The sequence below is a fragment of the Lates calcarifer genome, linkage group LG1 (assembly GCF_001640805.2).
Source record: "Lates calcarifer isolate ASB-BC8 linkage group LG1, TLL_Latcal_v3, whole genome shotgun sequence".
In the NCBI taxonomy this organism is placed as follows: Eukaryota; Metazoa; Chordata; class Actinopteri; family Centropomidae; genus Lates; species Lates calcarifer.
Window position 1 is genome coordinate 22,792,488 of NC_066833.1, and position 22,739 is coordinate 22,815,226.

The 22,739-nt window shown below is 39.9% G+C and overlaps 1 protein-coding gene across 1 annotated transcript; it reads left to right on the top strand.

Annotated features, from left to right (window-relative positions):
- The first annotated feature begins 599 nt into the window (after positions 1 to 599).
- ppp2r3b (protein phosphatase 2, regulatory subunit B'', beta) lies at positions 600 to 21,983 on the top strand. The gene is given in 15 exon segments (XM_018702751.2): positions 600 to 805; positions 1,208 to 1,592; positions 11,438 to 11,623; positions 12,016 to 12,096; positions 12,098 to 12,120; positions 12,761 to 12,863; positions 14,259 to 14,333; positions 14,427 to 14,513; positions 14,825 to 14,981; positions 15,710 to 15,758; positions 15,872 to 15,961; positions 16,603 to 16,778; positions 17,940 to 18,058; positions 18,152 to 18,258; positions 20,808 to 21,983. Coding segments are annotated over 14 exon segments (1,746 nt in total). The 5' UTR covers positions 600 to 805; positions 1,208 to 1,238; the 3' UTR covers positions 20,947 to 21,983.
- Positions 21,984 to 22,739: the final 756 nt, after the last annotated feature.

A 22,739-nucleotide genomic window follows, 5' to 3' on the forward strand; every position in this document is an offset into this window, starting at 1 on the left:
CAAGTACTTCAGATTCTGTGCCTTAGTGTACCACAGTACTTCAGTACAATTTTGGGGTGATGTACTCTAGGTTGTTTCTTTTTCTTTCTTTTAACTTTACTGCTGAAATATTATACTTATTACTCCATTACACTTATTTGAAAGATACAGGTACTTCATTACAAATTCAGATCTCACATTTAAAACACAAAATAAGCTTACAAAACATTACAGATTCAATCACTCAACAGTATATGTTATAGTTAAACTGAGTTCCACCAACATGACGTTTCCTTCATGTTACATCAACGGTAAAATAGCCTACACTTAAAATATTTAAACACTATTATGAATCTTTAGTGTACTTTCTTTTTTGTGAAATATACTTACCTACTTGTGATGGAGTAGGCTACTTAAACTTGGCAGCATTATTACTTTTACTTAAGTCAAATGTAGAATTTTTAAAAGAGCAATTAATGACGTGGTAGATTAATTAATTTGTATACCACAGAGAGCGACAAAGTGGAACCTTCTCGAAACAGGTGGCCGGTGAAAGTACCTTTCCTCTTGTGAGAAACCGTTACCGTTGGGGTCAGATGAACTCTCACCTTGTGGCAGATCTCGCGTTAGTACCTTGTGGTTACCAGGGGAACGTGATCCTGAAAAGTTGAGCTTTTGCTCAGCGAAATGAGCACCGGAGACATCGCAGCGTTACTTTCGTAGTGGATTCACAGGTAAACAGACGTGCGTGACAACACCTCGTCTATGAAGGAGTTAACGTGGAGTTATTTCAACGCATTCGGCATTACCGTCAATTCACTTCAAGGTTGGTATCATAGTTAGTTAGCCGGCTAACGCTAGCTTGCTTAAGCTATCGTAGCTAACAAACTGTTGTTGCCTGCTACTCCTCCTTTTGAACTAAGACCGATTTGACCAACTCTGTCGACCGCGGCTGCTGTTTTCAAGCCAGCCGGACGGCTTAACGCGACTTTATCTGATTAAATACTGTATATATGATATTGGAGTTAAAAGTAGCTAACGTTATAGGGATCACTGTGGGTTCACGTTCACTTTTGCCTGCTAGCAAAGGCATTGATGGTTCGCGCTAAAATTCAATAAAGTCAGCGAGTGTTTGTTTTGTATTCAGAACAAGGGCGACTGACATCAAGCTATTGTAAATGCAGGAGGGATATGCTGTGACGTTAATGTTACTCTTATTTCTGCACAGGTAGTTTTGTCAGCGAAGTCAACAAGTAAAAATGCCGTCAGCACAAGTTCTCGAGCCGGTTCTTAAAATGAAGGTGGATGAGCTCTTTCTCAACTGGTTGAGTGATCCCGCAACCCAGTCACTACTAAAAGATTATCTTGACCTAATCAAAAGTGGACAAAACATTGATTTGAGCGGTGGGGACGCCCTGGACAAAAGGTCATTTGGCTTCAGTGAGAACAACAATGTGACATCCCACAAGAACCTGGCAGAGAAGAAGCCTGCTGCCCTCAGTACTCCCTCCAGCCCCCCATCTGCCAGTACTCTGCCCTCAGGCAGTAGCAGTAATACCAGAGTGACGGGACCCAATGGCAGAGTACTACGGAGGTCTGTCAGCACAAAGAAGGTAATTGATCTGTTGAAAGAGAGAGTTAAAACATTGAGTAACATTTAAATGGTTATTATTACATTTCAGGTAAGCACACACCTGCCATCATTCTCAAACCTATTATCCAAACTGTTACGAAACAGTTTCACAGGTTTAAACAAGATTGAAAAGTTTAAAGATGGCTTTCATCTGAGGTTGATATTAATAACACCAAAAACTAGGTGTGGCTCTTGTAGCGTCTTCCATGGGCCACCTTAGGCAACTGTTACTTAAGGGTGTGTTATGAAATCTCAGTATCTCTGTTTGGCAGCTGGTGACAGCAGTAAAATTTAAGGTGCAGGTGGAGATGGGAGATATATCATTATTTTGCAATGTTCTGTGAATATCATGAAAACCCAAGTTCATATCCATTGCATAGATTTAAATGTTTATGTTTTGTTTTTGTAGACTGCATGCTCAGTTACCAATTGATTTGGTACATTTATACAATCTCATGCATTGCAAAACAATACAGTAGTGTGGAATTAATTCCATATTTATGAAGCTAAATGGACAGCTACCTCAACTACAAGCATGTTAACTTGCTTATTAACTTAGTCTAAAAAGGTATGGATGTTTTTTACACTTGCAAGAAGGTATCTCAGCTTTATTTGTTTGTGTTTTTAGAGGTTAAATTTCCTGAAAACATTTCACTGTCAATTATTAAATCTAAACCTATACTCTACACACACAGTGTTGCACATGGACAAATGATGGTGTCAGTAAGCCTTTTCCATTGAAGACATTTTGACATGACACTGTAAGAGGAGCAGAGGTGATAATAATAAAATTAACGAAGGCTGAATTCCATTTAGCTACTTCAGTTTCAGGGACCTGGTATTGTGCATGCTGAATCACCTGAGTGCTTGAATAGCAACCAGTAACACCAGTGCTTTTCTTATTTGGACAAGTCAAAATATCTTCCATGAAAAAAGCTTAAAAATGTGACCACTGTTTGAGATTATGTTGATGGGAATTATGCTTTCATGTGTTTGTTAACTAGCGGGACCTGCACTTGTAGAGCCAAACGTTGTACCTTATCTGACACCACATTACAAATGTAGTCACTTTATTTAATCTATCCTGACTGTTCATAGATTTCAGTTTCTGGTTTCTTAGGCCTGGACCTACTGTGTCCTCTGGGATCTTTGTTTTCCCAGGTTGACCACAAGAGGCTGCTGAGTTGCCTACAGCATCAAAGGCACTGAGGGGCTGTCCACCCTGCACTGTCCTAGTGGAGCCTCCATGTCTGTAGGCATATGTGGCAATTATTAGTCAAATACTTTCCAAATGTTCAGGCCTCACCCATGAATTAGTGTGGTATGAGAGGTGGGAGTGTCTAAATCCAGCGTATCACTGGCACTCTGTTTACTGCTGCTAGCCTGTGTGTTGCAGATCTTATTATGGTGTGATAAGATAAGATAGACTTTATTTATCTAATTTGTGGGAAATTTACAACCAGAGTCTTTTGAGGTAAATAAGATTTTTGCTTTGGAGGAAATCAAACCACACAAAACTGTTAAAAGGCTTGAAAGGTTTTTCATGGTTTTAAGGATACCTCCTCTGTCAGGATGAGAATGGCAACATCACAGCTTGGGATGGTGATAGACTGTGGACATTAGTGAGTGTGACAGTGACAGTGAGGCAGCCAGACAGCTGGGGGCACGTGCTCTTAGAGACTCCACCTACTACATGTTGTTGACATGCTAAAGACAGACATGAGGAGGCGTTCAAGCGGTCAGTGGTGCGACATCTGCTGTCTCTCTGACTGAAACACCAGGGCTGCAGAACTAGACCCAGTGTTGGACTCAGAACAAGCCATTTGTCTCTTGAAGCTGATGATGAGGTTTTTTCTCTTTTTGTGTTATGCATATAACTATGCCCAGCCCACAATGACTTACAAGTCACCACAAATTAATATAAACCAGATCCAGAACATATTTTCACACACTGCCATTACCAAGAGTCCAAAAATAAAGAATGCCAGTTCACATAACTTATGTAATCAAATTTTCAGACCTTCTTGTCCACAGCAGACTTCATAGATTACTAATAAAGTGTATATCATTTTAACCAACCAGACAGTTGGAAGTAAAGACTGATTAAAAAGTCCATTTTGCTTTCTTTGTATTCTTTTCAAACAAATACATGCAATAAAATCACACCAAAATTAAATATCTATTACAGTGTGTGATTCTCTGTACACCAGGATATTTCAGGTGAAGGTCAAATTACAAACATAGTCTAACATAGTCTTTTTGAGACCTGATGAGAAATGATTCATTGCTAAAATAGCCTGACCACAGGAGGAGGAGGCTGTAAAAGAAGAAAAGCATTGCAGCAGCATGCTGGTCTCCTTTGTGGGTTTCAGCTTCAGTGTTTTGTCACAAGACTGACTTTGTATCTTTACCAAGAGCTCTCTCTATTTCTGTCTTATCTATTAACCATAAGACTTTATGATGGAACAGTAAGAGGCTTTACAGATGGTTGTGAACTTTTTGATTTTCACCTTCATGTCTCTTTCCTCCTAATGACCTTTGTACCCTAATGCCAACCTCTCACCCCAGATTAAGATTCAGCAACTGCTGCACAGTTTGTGTATTCTGCTGTGATGTGTCATGGCATGTGGCCACACTGTGTCACTCAATATTAAAGGGATTGTGAGGTTGTATAAAGTAATACTTCTATTTTAAGACAACAAAATGAATTCCTGCATACAGATGCATTCTTCAAAGGATTACTCAAAAATTCAATTTATGTGACGCTGATGCAGCCCGGAACAGCTGGTCCGACTTTGACATCAGACACTGATATAGATAGCCTTGCTTCCCTTGTGTTGGCATTAGATACCCAGAACTCTTGCCAGTGAGACGAGGTGTGGCAGCACATTCATCCTCTGTGTAATTTACTCTGATTCTGCTTCTATTAGATGCTCCTCATTATCAAAGTATGTGGTCATAGAGATCTTTTATTAACACTTTGTACAGTAAATATCAGCCCAGAGAGAACGTTTGGTTTTCAGTTCAACTGTGTAGCCTACCACCTAAAATTTTCCTGTATGTTATGAGTGCAGTTGGCTGTATACACAGATACTTTTAGTAATATAGAGCAGCAGAAATACATTTCCTTTGAGGGTTTACTTGTTCTTCTGTTGTTGACTTCTCCATTTAGGATCACTGGTTATTTCTCAAGATGTCTTTTTATAACATGGTTGGTTGGGCTCAGTAACATAGAAGCTATTTGAAGCAGGGGTCTAGGGTCACGTTATCAGTTGCCTGACCTGTCAGAGAGACCCAGGTGTTAAACTGTTTCCCACAAGTGCTTTTATTTTGAAGTCTTGGTAACTTGTGTGTAAAATGTACAATTGTAAACTCTGGGTTTCAGTCGGCGGTATCTTAAAAACATTTCTTGAGCCACTATGGCACTGTCAACATTTATCAGATTTGAGTCAAATTCCAGTTTTGTTTTGAAAAGCAGTATGAGATTCAAATTTTAATTTCCAAACCTAGTTTTGTGCAGCTTAATTCCGTTCAAAGTTCATAATGGATTGAGGTAAACGCCAGTATCTTCGGCTTGTTCATTATATAGCCACATTATTTGGGCTCTTGTAATAGTTAAAATCCCTAAAGGTAATGTCATTTTTAAGTTAAGTTAAATATATCTTTCTAACAATAAGATATGGAAAATGCAATAAAAGAATAGGATAAAAGTTGCTTTGGTCCTCAAAGCTGCTGTCTCCAACATATAATTGCTGTAAAATATAAACTTTGAAAACATAATGGTCACTGTAATAATGTTGTGTAACTTTTGGGGGCCCCTGTTTGCTGTAACTCCTTATCTCTACAACTTCTTTATTTAGTGTTCTGACCCTTTGCTCCACTTCTGGTGCCATGTAGACTCCATAGATTTGTCAGCAAACCTCTGGTAACTGAAAGGCTTTTGCATTATTACTATTATGCAAGCTAGATGATCTGCGCACATCATATTTGTCCTTGTTGGCCTTCCCTGAGCCCACCATGTCATCAGCCAATCGGGCCTATTTTTGGCCCATGTTCATATGTATCCCAAAATCCCCATCTCAGACATCTGATTGTGGTGGACTGAGCTGGAGCTTTCTGGATTTCACAGCAGCATTGGTTCTGTATCCATGCTGTGAACCAGTTGTGGCTCTACCCCAGGGTAGTGAGATTTGAGTCACTTCTGTGTGGACATACTGTGGTACATAGTCAATAGTTCAATCATGTTAGTAATGCATATATTGTAGCCAGCCAAACGTAGTATTTGTGGGACATACATATATACATATACACATTGACCATTGACATTGACTATTGGCAGGGAGGCCCCCGAGGGAAGTTTTGATCAGGTTTCCCCCATCCATCTCTAATGTATTTCTCTCCACTGTGGCTGCCAGTCTGCCTTATTTGTTCTCTCTAGTATCACATTTTTAGATCAGCAGTGTTAAATTCCATGTCAATTGAAGCTCCACTCAACAACCCCAACAAATAGTCATCTGACAGCAGGGTATTCTAACATCCAGACCTGCCAATGGTCACTAACCCCAGACAGTGTGTTTGATAATCTCATCTGTTATGTAATGAGCTGAACATGACTGGACACATGCTTCTGTACAAATCAGATTTAGCAGTTTGTGGGTTAGCCATGTTCTGGGGTCGTCCTGAATTGTTTTTCTGTTTGTTACAGTGACCCATTATGGTGTGGATGTGGTACTTTTGCAGCCTGTCTGACAGTTGCCTCTGAGGGTGATGTTGTTTGGACAGCCTGTCTGCAATGGCCCTAAGACGATTTGATGTAGTTTGTCCATCCTGGTTATTTAAAAGACACAGACTTGATACAACCCCCCAGGAGGCTTACACTCTTTAAAAAGTAAATATTTAAAACACCAAACAGGGCTGTTTCCATATATGTAAAACACACCATTATCCCTGCTGTGTTGTGATACCTCTGTTTATGGAACAGACTTCAGATTTTGTTTGCTCAAACACAAAACGAACAGAGCAGTGTCCCACGTGAGTTGACAGTTTCATGTGATCTACCACGTTTTATTTTGGTCTTGGTACTTTCCTCTCCATATTTGGTTTGAATTGATTAGTGTGAACAAAAGGCAGCCATTGTGAAGAGGCATCATACAAACAGCTTATCAAGCATGTGCAGTGTCCTGTGTGGAGGATAACAGGAACTGGGTTTGAGCAGAAACCAGTGGAAAACTGTGGGCTTTGTGATCTGTCATCTAAAAATACTGTGGGTGTGCTCTCACCTTCTGTGTACAATAACAATAACATGAACAAATATAAGTTTATTTATCACTGTACCATTTCTGTTTAATTACCTTTTACATCAGTAGGCACAGTGAGCGTACAGGTTTTGGGCTTTCCCTGTGTATAGTCACTGGTGAGAAGGCAACCCCAGAGCTGTTAGATCAGCATATTTATCGAGAATTGATGTAATTGCCATCAGTCCTGGACAGCAGCAACCGGAAGCAGATGTTTGTTTTAGGATTAAAGATACACACTTGTTTCTCCAGAGCTAGTTTCTTGGATTGCCCAAACAGTGCTTGTTGGTGCTTTTAATAGGCGCAGACTGGTTCAGTCATCATTCTTTGAATTTGACATGTATCTCACCCCACCCCCCCAACTCCATTGCCCATCAACTATAATAAGATGTGGAATGGCTGGCAGCTCAAGCTTGCAAAGGGAAGGCGAAACAAAGACCACCATAAGGATGCATATATTTGTGTAGTTGTGTATGTGTCATCTGGTGGTCTGAACTATGCACTTGTTATCTATTATTAAGTTGTCATACCTTGGTTGTTTTTTTCTATTTGTCCATACCTCATTAAGTTTATTTTGTCTGCCTGCTGTTCTTGTGATTTAGACTTTCAGACAGATTTAAGTAACATGTGGCTCTTGTTATATTCCATCACTTCAGGTTTTTTTTTTTTTTTTGAATTTTTCCCTTAACTTCTAGATGCACCGTCCAAAAGAGGGGTGTCCATTTTCAGGGTTCCGAGCACAAGCAACAGTTCTCTGAAGTTTTTGGTAGTGTAGGAGCTTTTCAGAATGGGAGCCAGTGAACATGAGCACTGTGTCATCGTGGTATTCAGGTGCATCCTTCAATTGGCCTCTGTGGCTGCTACAAGCTGCAACAACAGGTCTGTCTCTTTACATAACCTTCCACGAGCACTGAGGAATGCAAACTGGAAAGGGCAGATCCATTGCACACACCCCTCCCATCCCACACATATACTAAGTGACTCCCACACACATACACTCCGTCACTCCTTATCTCCTCAGCAGCTTTGAGGCAAGGGCTCCCTGACCCTGTTCAGTGTGTGTGTGTGTGTGTGTGTGCGTGTGTATGTATGTGTGTGTTGTGTAGAGACTGGGACAGAGCAGCAGGCAGAGCTGAGATTGTGCGACCAGATCTGGAATGGGAGAGAGAGTCACAGTAGCAGCTGCTCCCTTGCATTAAGAGGCTCACACTCTGACAGAGGACAATCACAGGGACACAGACACAGAGGACTTCCACTGCTACCACTGCCTTTTGCCTATAGTGTTGACTACAGCTGAGTGATTTCTACAGCAAAGAGGATAACACAACTGGATTGAGTGTTGTGCTTGTTTATATGTGTTCCCCGTCCTGTCTGGCGCGAGGATGAGGATGAAGGAACTGTCTCTGCGTCAGGACCCTGACCTGAGAAAGGAGTTGGCTCTGCTGGCACGCGGCTGTGACTTTGTTCTGCCGTCTCGGTTCAAGAAGAGACTCAGAGCTTTCCAACAAGGACAGGCAGGTGTTTGTATGAATGTAGCCTCTACTACACAGGCTTTGCTGGCCTGTCAGCCAGTGGGCAGTTCTATTAATGTGGACTGGTATTTATGGGCTTAATGTCTTGGTATTTAGATGGCATTGTAGTGCAGATCTGCTGTAATACAGGCCACTGTTAAACTTGGATAAATAAAGTATAATGAGCAGTTACATCACTTTCTCCAGGCATATTTATGCAAAACTGAGACATGTGAATTGTGACTGTTGTGCAATCTTATGAACTTGTTAGTGAATTACTTTTGCAGTTGTTTTTCTTTATTTGTACAGAGACATGGGCTGTGAGTCGTGGGTTATGATGATGGTATGATGTTTCATCTTGTGTGGTATGTTTCAGCTGCTTCACTGTCCTCTCACAGACCACATCATTGTGAATGTGCAAAATGTCATGTGGCTTACCAGTTGTGCTCAAGAGCTCTGCTAGTGGTTAGCATGAAGCAAGAGAGAGTCTGTGAGGGGGGGGGGGGGCAGTACAGGCCAGGGCAACAGGAGATGTTTATGTCCTTTTATAGCCATGACTGACACCAACACACAGGACAGAGAAGAGCAGAGGATCAACAGTGTTTATCATCTAGCACGCTAAAATGAGCAGATTACCACTGACAGAATACATCCAAAACATTTTCAATCCATACATGTAGAAATGGACATGGATAGATTTAGTCCACCTCTATAGTTTTAAAGTTTTGGATCATGTTGTTAAAAGTTTTATTGTTGCAGACTCAATGTTATATGTAGAATCTGTGGACTATAACCAGAAGTGTGAACAATGGATAGAATGTACTGGACCAAAACAAACATGAAGATGGTATTTTTATCTCTCAGCAGATGATTGTGTGGGTGTGTTTATGTGATTATTAAAGGCCAAAGAGAATGATCCACTTAGCAAATTCTTGAGTCATGTAAATAGTCTTTGAATAAGAGATGACTTTTTAGTGAAGCATGCTCAGCTCAAGCTGTTTTTAATAACTGGCTGGTATGTGCAACATAACAACACATTTGGATCCTAATGCATTCTGGCTTTTTATATGCAGCTATGAAAATATCTTCAGTGATTCATGTCGTCAGCAGCATGGTCCTCAGCAAGACACACAACTGAGACTTTGTCAATGAATGTGATCTTGTCATCTCTGTCAGCTGTGCTCAGTTGGAGTGGTAAATCATACTGGTCAGGAATCAGATTTATCATCACATGAATGCCTGGGACCCATGCTCCATCATGTCGTTGTTATTAGACTTAAAAGGATGCACTGGTTTCCACTGTCATGATTGTAGGGCTTAATAACACATCCTGCAAAGCCCTCACAGACCAGGCTATTATTTTTAGGTCCAAGGCAGAAGTGCTTAGAAGGACACAAATACACAGATGTGTCCAAGCTCTCATATTGGAAGCTTTCTGTATTCATGACGAGTGTTGCACTTTGGAATGACATCCAAATTACTTAGAAAGCTTAGTTAGTTTTTAATTAATTAGTAAGTAGTTGGCCACCTGTAAACAGACCCTCAATCCCCACTGTACCTCTGCAGTTCAAAGTTAAAACACACACGGATCACATGCCAGCTCATGCTTCTGTCTCCTCACTACTGTTTGTGTCTTAAGTGTTTAAACCAAGTCCAGGTGGCCGTGCTCATCCTATCTGCTCTCATCATTACTTGCTTCTTGTTTTTGATGCACACACATTTATTAAGGCTGTCCCTCACTAAAGATACCGTTCTATATAACTAGTAACAAACTTACAACAACATAGTAAGAACAGCACAGGTATCATTACCAGAGCCCTTATTCCATTTAAGTGTCCTAGTTCTGGGCATGCTAGATCACAGTTGTGGTTACTAGAGCACTGAAATGGACCAGAATCATTACTGATATTATTAGTGACATGCTTTTCCTGCTAGATCAAGTCAAAATATCTGCTGTGATAATATGTTTGTTTACAGATAAATGATTATAGAACTGTGTTAAAATCTTAAAACAAAATTAAGTCTAACGTGGCTGATTATTTTAATTATCAATTAATCTGCCTTTTGTTTTCTTGATTAATCATTTGGTATATTGATTGTTCAGTTCACCTTCATATGTCACAACACGTAAATCCTCATATGATTAGTCAGCTATGTAAATAGTTGCTGATTGATTTTCTCTCGATCAACTAAATCTAATTTAGAAATTACTAATAGGAACAGGCTTTTATTTGCGTCTGTAATCATAAGTAACTGTGGTTTCCTAGTGTTACCATATCTTATGTTGTTTAGAACAACAATTGTGTACAGTTAGATCACAGATTGTGCTGTTAAAGACCAAAATATATATTTTTTAACATTATTGTGGTGCCACAGATGTGATCATTTTTAAGATAGTTACCAAAATAAAATTTCAATTAATGAACTTAACAAAGACAGGCCATCCCAATCCCTTATTTATGAATGTTCAAATGCATATATCAGATGTATTTATCATATGAATACAGAGTAGTTCAGTTGTGTAATACCATATATAGATGTTATTTATGAATAATTTCCTCACCCGTATCTATTGTTATTTTGATATCCTGCTCTATACAAGCCTCAGATTAGTTAAAACATATATTGGTAAACAGATGGCATTAACAATTTGCAACAGTACTAGTTCAATCATGGGTTTCAGCAGCAGACTAAAATAATTGTCAGCAAAAACATTAGCACATATCAGTGTCAACTGATGCATCTTAATTGATATCTATTACAGAGTGACAATCCTGTAGAGGGGAATGTGTATCACAGGGGTATCTAATACACATAAATGGATAATGGTTATGATTGCTAAGTAGTCACAGTTCTTCCCTGATGGGCCCTTGGGCTGCTGAGAGGTGTGGTTATATGAGTGCTAGCAGTGCAGAGTGTGTGTTGAGGCAAGCTTCAGTATGTAGAACACTTGAGCTGAGAAGTGTTAGCGTTTGCTAGCATCCGTGGCTAACAGTTTATTTTTTGTTTGTTTGTCTCAGGCCCAGGTGAGGACGGAGGAGCCCGTCACCACAGCGCTGAGTGAAAGCATTCCAAAGTTTTACTTCCCACAGGGCCGGCCCCAAGCCAACCTCAACATCGACAGCCTCATTTCCAAAATTGAGAAAATATTTTCCCAATTCCCAAATGAAAGGGCCACCATTGAGGACATGGGGCAGGTTGCCAAGGTGAGAATGTGATTTGTAGCATGGAGGTTCAGCTGCCACCCAGCAAATTATTTTCATTAGCGCCATTTAGCTCCTGACTTTTACGAATGTTTGCTGATTTTAAAACCCCACGGAAAATATTATCACCATCTCCTGGAGGAATGTGAGCAATGGCCTGAGGGGAACCTGAGTGAAGAGAGAAATGACAGCTAGATTTCCTCAGGGAAGTCTTTAAGTGATGCAGCACTGCTTTTCAATCCAAACAGTGTCATGTGTCATTGTGATGTTCTTTTCTGCATGAAATGTCACGTGTGTGTTAAATCTAAGTACTTATTTATTTTTTTCTATCCATCTGTCTTCTTTATATCCACACCACACACTACCCTATCTCTCCTGCCTCCTCGTCTCCTCAGGCCTGTGAGTGCCCTCTCTATTGGAAAGTGCCATTGTTCAACGCGGCTGGAGGCGACAGGACGGGCTTCGTGTCTGTTCACAAAGTTTGTGGCTATGTGGAGAAAGTAAGACAATAGCTTCTTTTATTCTCTTTAGACCACTGGTGTAGTCACTCGGAGCCAAATGGCTCACACAGTCTTATCTGGACAATGATGACCTCTCGCTAGGGATCACAGACACTGCATGCAACTCTATTATGACATTTTCCTTTTCATTCCTAAACAGAAATCATTGATCACAAAAGCCCTTATAAACACCCATAAGGGAATAGTCACTGTATGTACAGTAAATGAAAGCATCCATTCAGTGTCTTTCTATATGAAATTGAAAGGGATACCGTAGGGCTTTTGTAATGGTTAACACTATTGCATGCACTAGGCATGGTCTTGTATTAATGTATGAGCCTCCAGAGAACTGGACAGACCTGACCTTTGACTTGAGCTCATGACTGAGCCATTCTTAAATGAGAGGCCGCACCAGACGCTTGCATTATTTCCCCCTCGCTACCATATCACATCCACGCTTATAATCACCAGGCAGCAATCCAGAATACTAATTTCAGAATGTATTATACCTGCACTTTTACTTTTAAGTGGAACAATTTAAAACTTGTGTTGCTGAAAGAATGATAAAAAGAATAGAGAGAACATAAGAGCAAATAAGGGAGTAACCTTACAACCATCTGTTCTCTCTTTTCTTCTCCAGAACTCTGCAGACCTGTCACAATGACGCTTCTAAATTTGTGCACCTCTTGGCCAAGCCTGGCTGTAATTACCTGGAACAAGACGACTTTATTCCATTCCTGCAGGTACTGGCTGCAGCACACCCAGGGAGAGGGTTGGACTTGGCAGTGTGGGATGGCAAAATTGCATTGGCTTGGGTGGTGCAAACTGGACTTAATTTTTGGACTGTCCTGCTGAGGCAGTGCTTTTTCATGTGGCGGAGGATTAATTTAGGGACATTACTGTAAGCCAGTAATATAGTGGGGGGGAGTATACAGAGAGGAGTTTCTACTGGTGCAGGATTCAAGCTCAGCAGAAATTAACCAATGGAAGATAGATATGAAAATGTGTCTCATGAAATACACATGATGTAGCACCACAATAATCCCAGAAAACATGTACTCATATTCATCAAATTGTTTCCTGAGAATAGTGTAATTGACTGTTTAGTCAGCCTTACCATGTGGACTTGCTGTGCTGGCTGTTTGTCTCTTCACTCCGCCTGACAAGCTGTTGGTGCTCCACACTGGCCCCACCCTACACCTGATTCATTTTCATGCTGGCAGGAGCGGCCGGGCTGTGCTGAACGCCCGTTAGCATACCAGCAGAGATGCCTTGTGGCACTCGCTGTTTAATTTGTATGGTTCCGCACAGCAAATCGCCTTTGACTGTTTTGATGAATGAAAGGCGGATTGCAGTGGAGTAGATTTGACTGTCCCCGCCTGTTTCCTGTGCCCTGTGATTTATGTGTTTCTCTATGATTTAATTTCTCACAGTAAGAGTCAAAGAGGCACGACGGCTGCCCTGAAATAAGGCCTTTTAATTTCATTGCCGCCTTCACATTTATGTCAACAATTCTTTCCCCCAGCAAAAGAGAAGGGGGTAGAATAAAGAAAACACATGGGAGAGAGTTTCATGGCAAGAATATTGCTACAGTTCATTTGAAATGCAGCACACCCCCTGTGACTTTATGGCACGAGGAAGAAGAGAAGGTTAAGAGCAGTCACTAGCAGACGTCTTTCCCACCACTTTGCTGTCAAATCAGAAAGCCTTACGATCATCCCAAAACCATTTACCCAGTGTCTGACTTCAAAGCAACATTTAAATTTGATGGCCTTTCCCAACAAGGCCTGGAGCCTTTTCTTTACATAGAACAAGTTATAAAGCATATGGTGTGACGGAGTGATGTAGATAGACACTGACAACTTCTGATGTTTGAATAAGTTTGCATTTATATTCCTACTCTGAATGTCATGTGTTCTGTCTGGTAAGAAAAGAAAGACAGATGTGGTTTTCCATTTAACTCGTCTCTAAAAATCACTGCAGAATTAAACCGAACATATGTATTTGTTATTGCTGCACAGCATGTCATTGAGTTGTTCTTTTGCATTTGTGTTCATTAGTTTGTGTGGAATATGTTATGGAAATGAGGCAAACGTGCAGTAGAAACAAAATGAGCTGACCTTACTTTATGTTTTCAGGATGTGGTGAACTCACACGCAGGCCTGGCCTTTCTAAAGGAAGCACCGGACTTTCACTCGAGATACATCACCACGGTATACTACTACAATACACATGACATTACATGATCAAGTTTTGCTTGTGCATTATTTAGCAGTATATGATTACATTGTCCAACTGTTTTTCAGGTGATTCAGAGGATATTTTACAATGTGAACCGGTCATGGACTGGAAAAATAACATGTCATGAGCTCAGGAAAAGTAACTTCCTTCAGGTATATGACTCTATGACATTTTTCATTCTGTTTATTTTATTCAGTGTGTCTGTATGTCCTTAAAACATCTAAAATTGATTTATTATAAGTCTTTAATGCTTTTTTAAATACAAAACTACAAAATGGTCATTGAAGTGAATTGAATTCACATGTTAAGAATAAACACTGTTCTTCAGAAGTCTTAATGCTTACCTCTGTGCTTAACCTTATACTTATTGACTGACTGGATATTTAAAGGGGCAATTTCTGTAATAATTTTACTTATAATTACTTATAATTAAATAATTTAATACTTTTTCCTGCTCTGCCAGAATGTGGCATTGCTGGATCAGGAAGAAGATGTGAATCAGTTGACCGAGTTCTTCTCCTATGAACATTTCTACGTCATCTACTGCAAGTTCTGGGAGCTGGACACAGACCATGACCTCTACATAGACCAGAAAGACCTGGCACGGCACAATGACCAAGGTGCGCAAACACACACCAGACTCGAATCAAATATTTGCAAATATGTTTGCAGAATTATTTTTTTTATTTTTTTTTTTCTGTTCTTGAGAGCAGTTGGAAATCATGTTATCGTATAATCATATGCACAGTTCACACAACAAAGTAAATCAGTTTGTTGTTTGTGTTCATTTCAGTAGTCAGTCATTATGCATGGTGGAAAAATAAATGCAAAAAATGCGGGATGAGTGCCCTCCTTTAACCTCTTTGGCACTTGTTGGCACAGTCAGAAGGCTGAAACTACATGTAACAATAAAAATTATTTGTAAATGTTATTTGGTCCAGGTTTACTGCTCATATGCAAAGACATACTCAGGAAAAAGACTTGGCGCTTCTTCCCAACACACTCTACACCACATGTTCTTGGTTGAAGGTCTGTGAGTGAGGCAGGGGAAATGAGACACAAGATCAATGAAAGAGCAACATATATACCCTTGCTCCAATGACGCCATGTCTGGAACAATTTCTACCACTATATGGTCAAAATGATGACTGGAGGATTTATAGTATTGTCAAATTTTTTTAAAAAAGAGCCACTCTAGCTAGTCAGGATTTACAGTCTGTGAGAATGGATTACATGTGTTGTGAAAAAGTTGTACATTAACTGAGAGCACTGTTGTCTAAGAGAAAAACGATTATGTTTTTCCCAATGGTCTGGATCGTAAGTAATATCTTTGTTATATTTTTTTCAGCCATCTCTCATAAGATGATTGAGAGAATATTCTCAGGGACAGTAACAAGGCAAGTTATGTTTAAATGATTCTCATTAAAAGTAGCAAACATTTTTGTATGAAAAGGTACATATTGTATTTTTGTTCCACTGCTGGATCTGATTGTGTCTTTTATTTTGTCAGGGACAGACGGGTGTACAAGGAGGGCAGGCTAAGTTACGCCGACTTTGTCTGGTTCCTCATCTCCGAGGAAGACAAGAAGACTGACACCAGGTAAGTACATAGCACAGGCTGCATCTGCATCTGAAATCACTCCCATTTACTACAAAGCGCACGGCATTTGCAGTCCAACATTTTACTTGAGCGTCAAAATTCTGTGTGAAAATTATGCTCTGTATTCAGCAAAGCCCGCAATACACCCTTTGAGGATTTGAAATTGCAGCCATTTGACACTATACCTGTGTGTGAAAACACAAAATGATAATAATCCATGAATCAGTGCAGAGTAAACTCTTGTGTGCCTACAGACCTTCCTAACAGCAGACATTTTAACATGGCACCATAGGAAAAGCACAGGTGTAAACGATAAAATTAACGATAGCTGTATTTTATTTTGCTGCTTCAGTTTCAGGGTCCTGACACTTTACCTACTGGCTCACTGTCAAACTGTCACAGCCCACAGGAACATTTCAACAGAACTGAGCCATCATTAATGTTATTAATAACACCTGTGCTTTTCCTACGATTTACAAATGAAAATGTCTGCTGTGAAAAAGGCCAATTCTACAGGGAGCAGTCGATGAGGGAGTGATTTTGGACGCAGACACACACCGATTTCATCCTCAGTTTTTTTTGCAGCTTTTATGTATAACATGAACTTCTGCCTGCTGCTTTTTCCTTTTATCTGTGTCCAGTATAGAGTACTGGTTCCGCTGTATGGACCTGGATGGGGACGGGGTGCTCAGCATGTACGAGCTGGAGTACTTCTACGAGGAGCAGTGTCAGAAGCTGGAGACCATGGCTATTGAGCCCCTTCCCTTCGAGGACTGCCTCTGCCAAATGCTTGACCTTGTCAAGCCTGAGGTCGAAGGTCAGACCCCTTTTCACATTTATACACACATACACATCAGAGAGTCAGGCAGGTCCCGTTTTTTTCCCCAGTGATGGTACCGGACACACATTCACATTTTCAGGCCAGGTCATTGATCATTAGCTGAGGGAACAGTTATAGATGAGAGACTGACGGGCTGCTGGCTGCCAGCTGCTCATGTCATCCACACTGTCAACAAATTCCCTCCGGCACTTAGCGTCACCACTGTGCCATTTAGAAGACACTAGTCAATGTTGAGGGTGTGCATGTTCAGTATTGATAGCCACAGCAAGAATGTGACCCTTACTCGACCTGGTGGTAAGCAGCACTAGTGGAGCTGTGCAATATAACATGTAACAGGAGATGTAACAACTTCTTCACTGAGTATTTGAGGCTGATGTTTTCCTCAACAGTTGTGTCTCTTCCAGCCAGAACAACCTTTACACTTCTCACAGATTGATAATTTCACATTTGATGTGACATTCTTTATGAGATTTGGGGTCTGTGGTACACGCATGTATGTGAATTTGAAGATGTTACAGTTGATGACGAGGAGCAAGACATAACATGCAGATCAGATGAGTCTGATGGAGTTTTCAGAAACAAAGTGGAGCGTGTCTAAAATGTCACAGTCAAGGAATGAACTTTATTCTCTCATCAGTCAAAAGTCTCTTTTCTGCTCTTTGAAAAGCAGAATCTAGGATGTTTGCCTGCTACAAAGACATAAAATTCACATCACTACATCACATAACTAGTTATCTGTTGGGTTTAGGGTTGATTTTAAGCTTTTATACATCACTTTGAAAGCACATTCATCTGTCATCATAAGGCAAGTGGCATCGTAAACGTCGTATGAGCAGCCTGCAAATATCAGACTGAGCTCCCTCTCTAGAAGTTGCATTTGAACTAAAGGTGATTTTTCAGCCAACTGCAGTCAACAACAATCAGCCCTGCAGTTTGTTCAGACTTGATAACTGTTTGACACAGGTCTCAATCATTTAGTCAGTTTAGTCAAGTCTTAAACCAATTTTGAATGCTAGATCAGATGAAAAAGCCAGGCTGAAAGGTCTGAAAAAGTTTATAATACCCATTAATTATATGTCAGTATGTTAAGTTTTTGTTTGGGAATCTGTCTAAAGTGACTACTTTTACCTTGCCCAGGTAAGATCACTCTACGGGACCTCAAGAGGTGCAAGCTGTCCCACATCTTCTTTGACACTTTCTTCAACATCGAGAAATACCTGGACCACGAGCAGAAGGATCCTTTCTCTGTTATAAGGGTAAGGAAGGTTAAACCCACCAGATGTGAGATAGATGTGACTTGTTTTCCAGTCCGAAGTCAAGTGAATCATGTAATTTGTCGTCTGTTTAAGGAGGTTGAAACAGACGGCCAGGAAGTTTCAGACTGGGAGAAATACGCTGCTGAGGAGTACGACATCCTAGTGGCGGAGGAGGCTGCCAACGATCAGTGCAATGACGTGTAAGTCTGACTTTACTCAAAGATCTGCCAGATACAGCTGCAGCTATAACCCACATTTATCAGACTGCTGAAAGTATCATTTTGTATTTAATTCAGAAATAAAAGTAAAAATCCTTCTGTTCAACTTTCGCTCATAATCTCAAAAAATGTCCCTATTAATTCACTCTCATAAAACCAAAAAATTCCCTTAGTTTTTCAGACATTGGCTGTGCAATTTTTAGAAGTTTAACTAACAAAGGCTCTGATTAGTATGTTAGCTATTATAAGTACAGTTTTATCAGTGCTGCAGGACCAATATTGTATAAACATCAAGTGTTGAAATTTATAGACTACAACGGACATTTCAACGTGTCAAGCTCAGGTTTAACTGATAAGCTTTTTCAGAAATTATCTTGTGCAGTCAGACGATGATGGTTTAGTACAAAGTTCATGTACACATAGATAATAATGCTTACACCATTTTTGAGGTAGCTGTAAGACCAGCTAAGGGCAAACTGATGTCAGATTATTTTGTGTCTAACTGATCAATATATTTAGAAGACTGAGAGAGTTAAATGATGATATTGCTAAAACCGAGGATTATGTCCGACAGCAGAGCCCTTGTGTGAGTGAGTCAGTGATAGATGAGGCTGTTGACAGGTATGTTGTGTGGCGGTTTTAGGAACACCACTGACTTCTAAAGACAGGCTGCTAACCAGAGCAGGTAAGACATTCAGGGTAACCAGCAGGGACTAATTGTTCCTCCACCTCCTCCTTCCTTTCTTTGGGCAAGTCTAGTCCTAAACCCACTCCTAGCTTCTACCCCACACCCCACCAGACCGAGCAAACTGTCGACAACTGAGTGTTGTTTTGTCAGTCAGCACAGTATCACATGTATGCGGCCATGTTTTAGAGCTGGGAGTCTGTTTCTGAACCAGACAGCGTCTGTTTTTATCCTTCCTCCTCTGCACACAAAACCTCCACTCCTGCACCACCTCTATCCATGCCTCCATGTGGTGCTTCTATGTCCTGTCCATGCATACTGGTTTGTTGAAAAGCTTTTGTCTATTTAAAGGAATAGTTCAACATTTTAAGAACTTTGCTTGTTCACTTTTTTTGCCAAGAGATGGTCTGTAGAGTAAATATGAAGCTACCACCAGCAGCTTGTCTGAATGTAATAGAATCCAGCTAGCCCACATTCATTTAACATGATTTTTTTCCAACTTTATGTGCACTCAGTTGTGTCCTTGCCCACATGCACAGCATTCTTTTTTCTGCTTTAAATCTGACCTCTTATTTTGTTCATTTAAAAAAGTATAAAGCTAAAGCAAGAAAAATAATGAGCATCTATATAAAATAAGAAATCTTTTGTCATAATCATCTAAAATATTATTATAGAACAGTTTTAGGTTGTAAAAGATATTGTGTTACAGTCAATACACACAAATACAGCGGACAAATAGAAATAAAATAATAATACAGGCTATTTACATGTAGTGATTTTAAGCCAACTCATTTTGTGCCTTTGTCATTAAAAGTCCGTATTGAACGTAAATAATCCAGTTAAACATTTTAAAATCTGTTCATGGTCTACAGATGTAAAATAGGTATTGTGTGAAAGTCCAACATCAGCACTTCAAATGATTTCTCATCTTGTCTCTGTTAATAAATGTTAATAAAGTTACATTGCTGGTAGGTTTGGACAGAGTTGTGCTAGCGGTTTCCCCCTGTTTCCAGTTTTTGTGCAAAGCTAAGCTAAGCTAACTGGCTACTGATTGTAGAATCACATTACTATACAGACATGAGAGCGGCATCAGTTTCCTTATCTAACTCTGCAAGAAAGCGAACAAGCATATTTCTTAAATGTCAAACTCTTCCTTTAACATGGTTTTCCTTCAACACATTCACCAAGTGAATATACTCTTGACTGTGTAATGACCCCGTCAGACAGGTTGTTAGAAAACCTGTTTCATTAGCTACATGTATTAAAGGATTGGTTCACATTTTTCAAGTCAGTTTTGAAACAACACTGACATCTCCATATTTACACTGAAAAGGTCCCCTCCTCCCATGCCTCCAACACCACAGTCTTTCTGTTTAAGAATGTTTTCTATAGTTTATTTAAAGTAAATAAAAGGCTTCGGCAGTTTGAGTTGGATGAATCAAGTGTGTGTTTTGCAGAGTTACCGTCTTACCCCCTTTTCTTTTCAACAGACAGATTTTCCTTACCTGGGCAGCAGTAGGAGGGATAGTAACTTAAAGAGGAATTACTTTTTATGGGAACACACAGTCTTGATGTGTACAAGTCATAGTGCTGAAGCCTAATACTACCTTCCAAACTTTGGCATACATTTTTAGCAAGCAATAAGGATTTGAGGAATTTTCCCACCATTGCTTATTAGGAAGGGATTTTTTTCAATGGTCAGTATGAAGCAAAACCCACCCTCAGTGTTCATATGAGCACCTGATTATTGTTTTATACAGTTGAAAATTTGTGAACTTATTCTATAAAAACAACCTCTCCTCGTGAGTGATATATTGCTGGTCTTTTTCTCCATGTGTGTATTTAGGTATGAGAATCCTTTGAGCCCTTTAGGGCAGCACATCTCAGATGAACTGGGTCTGACAAAGAGACACTTCTTTGAAATCCCCAGTCCACACTGCAACCTGGACCTGGATGAATACGAGTACGAAGATGACTTTGACTGACCCTCGTTCCTGTAGCGTTTTCTCACGGCCTGCTGAGCACTGTGTGCATCCAGAAATGGATCTGAGGCAGCAGTGTCAGTCAGTCAGAGACATGCAGGCTCAGGCCTAGTTCCCATCCTGTGTGCGAGGATACACTTTATCAGACAGAGTAAATACAAAACCACAAGACACAAGTCGAAGCACTGGCGGGGTCAGATTTGCTGGAAAAATGGACATGTTATCACACATTTGAGTAATGGAGAATGTGAAGTGACCTGAACAGAAGGTAGTTCTTCACTATACTATACCAGATGTTTTAATATCCTCAACTTTCATTTAAAAAAAAAAACACCACAGGTGACTTCATGATGTCACAAGAAGCACGTTTTAGCTCCCTCGTCTCATGTTGTGTTCTGCATGTAACGCTTTGTTATAAATAATGTTTGGAGCGAGTGTTGTTTTATCCGAACACCAGTATTGTATTATCATATTCACACAAGCTAAATCACATTCTTTAAACACTGGAGCTCCCTGAAATGTTGAACAGAAGCCACGCTGATTTGATTCAGGTTTTGAACTAATTATCATCTGAAGTCATTGGCTAATTTTACATTCCAGTGATCATAACTGAATGTTTTCCATAAGGCTGTAATTTCATTAATGGTCTGTTTGCTGAAATGAGAAGTTACTGTAAATGCCAAACAAGCCACCGTTGAGCCTGCTGCACACACACAAGCACGCAGCCACACAGCGAATAATGTACAGGTGTGTATTCATTATGACAAGGACTTACTGTATGTGTGAGACAGGGTTATAAATTATTAGAGATGAATTTATAAATAACTGTAAATATGTATTTGGTGCTTGCTGTGTTGTAAATCATTTGGGCAAGTGTTTTAGACAAATTCTTTTTTTTTTCTATGTTATAAAGTACTTGATTTGAAAGTACTTTGGCAGAACAAAAGGAACCAATTTTGAAATGTTTTTCTTTCCTTTAAATGAATAATAAATCCTTGGTTAATGGAAGAGTAAAGAAAACAGACTGCAGTCTAATTTGACTCATGTAGTAGGTTTTGATTTGTTCACTATTAGATTTTCTCATTCATCCATCCATCCATCCATTATTTATACTGCTTATCCATAAGGGTCACGGGGGGGGGGGGGGGGGCTGGAGCCTATCCCAGCTGACATTGGGCAAGAGGCGGGTTACACCCTGGACAGGTCACCAGTCCATCACAGGGCCTGTTGAGAGTTTTCATACTATAAATATCCGTCAGCTGAACAGCACAGAAAACATTTCCAGAATTTAAAAAGCACTCAGTCACTACACAGTACCTGCTGCTGCTGCTGCACTACAGAGGTAATTAATTTTTTCTTATGTGGAACAAGGTGTGAAGGTATTTATAAAAAATGATCATGTTAAAAAAAAAAACTGCAGCTTGGAGAAATGCATTTGTTTGATTTTTTTTTTATTTATTTATTTAAGTTAATTTACAGCAACATATAAGTAGTTTTTAACCCAACCGTTTCCTATAAGGAGCAATAATAAAGTGGCAGGTAGTAAAGCAGAATTCTTAATCAACTTCAGATAATACTTAGATAGACAAACCTTGGACCTGAGTGTGAACCAAAAGAAAAATGGATCATTTAGTGTAATGTTCAAGTACAATCTACAGTAAAGCTGTAACAAAAACCAAAATCTGTACACACACTGATGAAGCTGGTCCTCAAATTAAAGTGGTCTGTGAATAAATTACACTTCAGTTATATCTGATATTATTTCACAGGGTTCCCATTGGTCTTTGAAATTCTGG